General features: G+C 56.2%; 1 protein-coding gene and 1 long non-coding RNA gene across 2 annotated transcripts; both read right to left on the bottom strand.

The window, feature by feature from the left end:
* Positions 1-1,213: 1,213 nt before the first annotated feature.
* On the bottom strand, positions 1,214-3,982 carry LOC141743672 (uncharacterized). Its single transcript, XR_012587146.1, has 3 exons — positions 3,913-3,982; positions 3,167-3,234; positions 1,214-2,213 (listed from the first exon to the last, which is right to left on the bottom strand). It is a non-coding gene; the product is annotated as an uncharacterized LOC141743672 (long non-coding RNA).
* A 97-nt stretch (positions 3,983-4,079) lies between these two features.
* On the bottom strand, positions 4,080-6,064 carry HAND2 (heart and neural crest derivatives expressed 2). The gene is made up of 2 exons (XM_074588456.1): positions 5,462-6,064; positions 4,080-4,921 (listed from the first exon to the last, which is right to left on the bottom strand). The coding sequence occupies exons 1-2, from the start codon at positions 6,014-6,016 to the stop codon at positions 4,823-4,825; spliced, it is 654 nt and encodes a 217-aa protein (XP_074444557.1). The 5' UTR covers positions 6,017-6,064; the 3' UTR covers positions 4,080-4,822.
* Between the last annotated feature and the right edge of the window lie 329 nt (positions 6,065-6,393).

The raw sequence follows: 6,393 nt of genomic DNA, 5'->3' as shown, positions 1-6,393 counted from the left end.
CGACATCCCCTTCCCCTCCCCGACATCCCCTTCCCCTCCCCGACATCCCCTTCCCCTCCCCGACCCCGCACCCCCCAGCCCCGATGTCCCGGCTCGGATGGCGCAAAGGCCGTAAATGTGAGCGCCAGCGCCGCCGGATTCCCGGGAATGACTTTAATGAATAATTTGGGAGACAGTTATGGCTTTAGGTAATTACTGCACGGCTCTATGAAAACCAGATTTGGGAGGGAGGGAGGGAGGGACGGAGGGAGGGAGGCGGTCAAGGCCGGGCCGTGCGCTTCGGTTCCCCCCCCCACACACACCGCGTCCCCGGGACCCCCCCCCGGCTGCGGGGTCCTCCTTCGGGCAAACCTGCCCAGGCCTGGGGGGGAGGGAGCCAATATTATCGTCATCATTATTATTATTACTATTATTATTAATAGTATTATTTTTAATCTCTTCCGCCTCCTGTATTTTCTGGCAGGACATTTCCTTGTCTTTTTACGCCAGTTTTAGAAAGCTGCTGGGTTTTGTTTTGTTTTGGTTTTTGTTGTGGTTTTTTTTTTTTTTTACATTTATTTATCTTTTTTAAAAGTTCGTGATACGCAGCTGTTGCAGCCTATGGCCGCATATGGCATGCGAATAGGGACCCCTATAGGAGAATCGTCCTCTCCATTATCCCCACATGTTTGGTCGATATACGTGGCCGGGAAAAAACGGCTCTACTGCTGTACATTGACATATAATTTCGCATTTTTCTCTCGAGAGAGCGTTGGGCAGCGCCGGGGCCGGGTTCCTGCTTCGAACCGCCCTCACGGGTGGCAAATCCACGGCCCTGCGAGGGGGCAGCGACGATCGCCATTGTCCCTTCGCTGCTGGCCCCAGCCCCGCTCCCCCCGCCGAGCGGCCCGGGGGGGGCTGCAGACCCCGCGCTCCCCCCCCGCCGGGGGACAGCATCAACCCCGCACAAGAGCCCTCACCACCCAGCGCCCTCCCCAGCCACGGGATTTTTTCCGTTCGGGTTTGTTTCACCAGTTTTGGTGGTTTTTTTTTTTTTATTATTATTATTTTTTCCTTTACTTTTACTTTCCTTTTTCTCCCCCCCCCCTTTCCCCCCCTCCCCGGGGTCGGTGGCTGTGGTGGGAAGCCGGGCGCAGAGCATACCGTCTGCGCTGATTCAGAAAGGAAATGTTCCTTTTCCTTTCCAGATTACAGAGAGACACAGCGGAGCGTTGCGGTATCTTAGGGGGTTTATTTTATTTTATTCTGCTGGAACAAAGAAATGGAAGCGTATTTTTTTGTCTATTTTTAGGGTCACGCGGGGCTTTTTCTTTTTTTTTTTTTCCTCTCCTCCTGGCAAGCGTATTTTACCCCGAGAATTTAATCTTTCAGACAAATAGTCTAACGTTATCTCTTTCCTCTGGAGACGGGATCAACTGCTTTCTCATTCCCCCCCCTCCTTCCTGGTAGTAGCGCTGATTGTAGCCTACAGCTGGACAAGTGTCAGCCGCCCAACGGCCGGCGGAGGCTCAAGTTGTATTTATTCAATTACTATTTTTCTGCCTCCTTGGGAAAAGGAAAAAAAAAATAAAATCGGTACGAAACGTACAAAATCACGAAGTAAATAGTTGGTGAGAATAAGCCGCTGAGCCGGGGCTACCAGGCTGGCTGTGCGGCCAAGTCCAAGCTCGCAATTAGCGGCGATTCATTAGGATTTAATAGCAGGTGCAAAAGCCACCCCCCTCGCCGGCAGCGCTGCCCGGCGGGGCGGGATCCCGCGGTTTTCCCGCAGCCCCCGGCCCCGCGTAGCCCCGACCCCGGCTTCGGGCGGGGGCTGGGGGGGTGGCCGGTCCCCACCGCGCTTCCCTCGCCTTTTTTCTCCCTGCGGAGCCGTGCCTGGCTGGGGATTCACTTTGGAAAAGCCAATCGCGCTGAGATAAAGGAGTTGGAGGGGGGTGGTTGAGGGGGGCGGCACCGCTGCTGCTTTCTCCGAGTCCCAAAAAGACAAATAGATAACTAGCCCCGGAGGTAAGCTCCGGAGGAGCCTGGGGGGGGGTTGTCTGCCGAGGGGGTGCTCCTCCCGGGGGGACTTGTCCCCCGCGTCCCGGCGGTCCCGGGGCTTGGCCCCCGGCGGCGCGGTGACACCCAAGCGCGGGGCAGGATGGCTCCGAGCCGTCTGATGTGACGTCAGCGAGATAGAGAGGGAGCGGGGCCCTAATCACTCCCAGATGTCCCTAATAAAGGATAGAGAGGCTTAGAGCGCGTCCGAGAATTAATTTGTAATCAATGCCCTCCAATCGTATCATCAAAGCGGCGACAATTCTGGAGGAAAACGGGGGAACTGGGGAGGGGGGGGCACACACACGCATATATACACGCACACATAGACATATATACACACACCCCCCACGCCGGTTTGGAAGGGGGAAAGGGGGCCACAGCGATGCTCCAAGCTGGAATTTCTGTGAATCTCTATAATTCAGATAACGCCGCCGCTGTGACACTCCCCCCCCCCCGCCACCCCCCCGCTCCCCGCGCGGGGCGACCTGGAAAGGGCTGAGCAGGAATCGGCCCAAATGGAAATGGAAAAGAGCGGAGCTCGTTTGCAAAAGGCGCATATTTCATGGCCCGCAAAATAAATATATATATAAAAAAAAAGTAATAAAAAATCCCAAATTAAAAAAATATAAAACACCGATAAGGCCCTCGTCGCAGCAGAGGGGATTATGCCATGCGTTTTCTTCCCATGGCTGCTCGGGGCTTTCCTCGGCGTGTATTTGCGAGTCGCTGGGCGAGAAAAAAGGAGGATTAAGGTTAGGTTTTCCAGCGAAAAAGGAGGATTTTTTTTTTTTTGTCTAGAGGCGATGCTCCAGGCGGCGGGGCCGGGAGGGGGGAGTCGGCGAGCGGCTCCGCACCCCGCCGCGCATCCCCCGTGGGATCTACATCCCTCTCCCCCCTTATTTTATTTTATTTTTTAATAATAAAAATTAAAAGAGGTATGAGGGGAGGACAAGATGCACCTTTATCAACTGGGCAAGGGAAAGCAAACAAGGCGCGGGGGAGATTCTTCTCTCCGAGTGTGATAAAGAAAAAGACGGTTTTGGGGGGTTGTAACCCCGCTGCCAGCGGGGGCGGCCCCAGGTGTTTTTTTTTGGTGGGGGAGGACACAATGGGACAGGACATCTACCTGCGCTGCGGCGGGGTCTCCGCGGGAGGCATTTCCTTGGGAAGGCGGGCAGGGATGCGGCCCTGGACCTGGAGAGAGAGCCAGCTTGGGTTAAATTTGCACTATTTAAGTAAAGGTTTAAAATACGAACCCGGATTTTATCCTGGAAAAAAATGGGGAAACCTTTGCGCTTAAGCGGGAATGGCCGAAAATACCTAGAGCAGCTTCTTTATGGAAAAAAATAAGGGTTTTTTTCCCCTCGCCTGCCGGCAGTACGGAGGGATGTCAGGGTATTTCCCAGTGCGGGGTGTCCCCACCTCGCCGGGGGGAGCAGAGACGCCCCCGGCCCGGCACCGGGACCCCGGGGAAGGGGTCGGCAGACGGGGCGGGGGGGGAACTGCGGGGACTGAAGCGGGGGGAAAAGAGAGATCGCACCGGGAAAGCGGCCGAACGCGCTTAAAAGGAGCCGGAGGGCGGGCTGCGGCAGTTCGCACTCCGAAAAAAAATTTTTAAAAATTAAAAAAAATTTAAAATATTCGCTGGAAACGTGCAACCCAGGAGAGTTTTGGGAACCACAAAGTTAATATTAAGTTCACCGTCGCTCATGGTAAATCTTACATCTATCCCCCCCCGCGGTAAATCCCTCGCCTTTTTGGCTTTTTTTCTTCCCTGGCGTAAAATTACCTGCTGCACCATCGCTCCCAGCAAAGCCCCCCCGTCCGCCCGTTCCCCCCCCAGCTCCCGGCTGCCCCGCAGGACCCCCGCACCCCCGGCCGCGTCCGCTCCCCCGCCTGCACGGAGAACACCACCGCAAGGAATTCCTGCCTTTCCAGCCCCGCTCCCGGGTCCTGCTCGACACTCAGGGGCTGGCGAGATCCCTCCCTCCCTCCACCCCTCCTTTCACTCAGCCGCTCGGTTAAAAATAAACTTAGGAGCCATCTTTATAATTTAGTTTACTTCCGAATATTTTAAATATTATGAAAAAAAAGCCATAAACAACGCTGTTATTCAAAACATTTTGAGGTATAAAACATAAAAAGATTTGGGTTTTCTTTTTTTTTCCTTTTTCTTTTTTTTTTTTTGGTTTTGTAAAAAACACACACAGTGGTTTATTGAGTACTTACAACGTTTACACCTTCAATATTAATTAGATTCCACTTTTTCCCTTACGGACGGAAGTGCACATAACCAATAACTGTTGAAAACATCTTCAAATACTGAACGACCACAACAAAATTACAACACTAAATACCGAGTCAACCGAAACGTCGGTGCAACTGCTTCTGTTGAAATATAACTTTATAATCCCATGAATATTTATATCCAAAAGGCCAAGTATTAAAGATACACTTCACATACACACTAATGCCAGGGAGGGATATTTTTTTTTGTTGTTTTGTTTTCCTTTTCTATGGTTCTGTTTTCCCCGTGTGTTTTATACAGAGCAAATAACATTCACGAAACTATTAGAGACAATACCCCTTACCAAGCCGGAGTTTCCTCTTCATCTATGGAATGCTTTTTCCCTCTCCTTCAAATATCCACATTTTGGGGTGGGGTGGGGGGGAGAAATTGCACATAAATAAACCGGACGATTCCAAATACCGAGAGTCCTCAGAGGGGAGCTGGCTGCCGGGGGTGGGGGGGGAGCAGGGGGCTCCCCCCGTCCCGCCGCCCTCACTGCTTGAGCTCCAGCGCCCAGACGTGCTGCGGCCAGCCCGTCCGCCCTTTGGTTTTCTTATCGTTGCTGCTAACTGTGCTTTTCAAGATTTCGTTCTGGGGAGAGAGAGAGAGAGAGAGAGAGAGAAAGAGGAGAAAAATATTTTAAAAACTCCAGGTTGGAGATATTTCTCCCCTCTCTGGGTCGCCTCTGCCCCTGGAACGGGCCGGGGGAGGCGGGGACGGGCTGGGGGATGCCGGGCACCGGCGAGGATTTGGGGCGAAACACCGAAATCTGCGGCAGCATCGCGCCCGGCGGGGGAGGCGGGGGGGGGGAAGAATGTTGCGAGGCTCGCAACAGCTCGCACAGCCGCGAAAAGTCAGAAAAAAAAAAAAAATAATGAAATGAAAATAAAATAAAATAGAAGCGAAGCGCAGGAGAGCCGCGGGCCGCCGAGCCGCGGCCTGCCGCCGCTAACGGCCCGGTGCTGGGGACACCGGAGGCTTCTCTGCGGCGGGACGGGGTGCGGGACAAGCCCAAGCCCCGCAGCGCACCCCCCCCCCCCTCAGCCGCCGTGCCCGCTGCCCGGCCGGGGACCGCGCTGTCCCCACCGACACCCCCCCCCCCCATCCTCCCGCCGCCCCCCCAGCACTGACCAGCTCTTTCTTCCTCTTCTCCTCCTTCACGTCTGTCTTCTTGATCTCTGCCTTGAAGGCCTCCGCCTCCCCGTTCTGGTCGTCCTTGGCCAGCAGGTCCATGAGGTAGGCGATGTAGCTGGTGGCCAGGCGGAGGGTCTTGATCTTGGAGAGCTTGGTGTCGGCGGGGACGTTGGGGATGCACTCGCGGAGCTCGGCGAAGGCGCTGTTGATGCTCTGAGTCCTGCGCCGTTCCTTACGGTTGGCCGTACCCCGCCGCTTCACCGGCCGGGGCCCCCCCAACCCGGGCGGGCCGTTCCCGGGCGGCACCCCCCCGTAATGGGAGTGGTCCATGCCCGGCGCCCCGTTGGCGTACTCGGGGCTGTAGGACAGAGCCATGCTGTAGTCGGGGGGGGACATCTCCGGGTGGCTGCTGATGAGCCAGCCGTGGAAATAGGGGTTCTCCTCGTGGCCGCAGCGGCTGGCGGCGGCGGCGGCGGCGGCGGCGGCGGCGGCGAAGGGGTAGCCCTCATGGTGCACCACCGGGTGGTGGGGGAAGCCGCCCACCAGACTCATCCCCGCTGCCTACCGCACCCCACCCCGCCCCCCCGGCCCCCAAAACAAAGAGTTTCCCCCCACCCCCCCCCACCCCTCCCGCCCGCCCGCCCCCCGCCCGCCCCCACCGGGGCGATGCTCGCCGCCGCTCGTCCCTAGCGCTGCCCCGCCGCCCGCCGCCCCGCCATCGGGCGCTGCCGCAGAGTCCCCGCCGGTCACCGAGCGATACCCCCTCCCCAGGCGCCGCCGCCGCCGCTCATGCGTTGTGCCTCCTCCTCCTCCTCCTCCTCCTCCTTTCTCTTCCTCGCCCGGGGCCGGGCGCGCAGAGAGAGAGAGAGGGAAAAAAAAATAAATAATAATAAAAAAAAAAAAAAGAAAAAAATCACCAAAAAAAAAAA

Source organism: Larus michahellis, chromosome 5 (assembly GCF_964199755.1).
Source record: "Larus michahellis chromosome 5, bLarMic1.1, whole genome shotgun sequence".
Classification (NCBI taxonomy): domain Eukaryota; kingdom Metazoa; phylum Chordata; class Aves; order Charadriiformes; family Laridae; genus Larus; species Larus michahellis.
Note: the sequence above shows the minus strand (reverse complement) of the source record. Positions and strands in the feature narration are given on the sequence as shown.

Excerpts from the sequence above, each read along its gene's own strand:
- HAND2 (XM_074588456.1), bottom strand. The coding sequence starts at position 6,016 with ATGAGTCTGGTGGGCGGCTTCCCCCACCACCCGGTGGTGCACCATGAG. Across the intron at positions 4,922-5,461 it reads AGAAGAGGAAGAAAGAGCTG|AACGAAATCTTGAAAAGCAC; the intron begins GTCAGTGCTGGG and ends CTCTCTCCCCAG.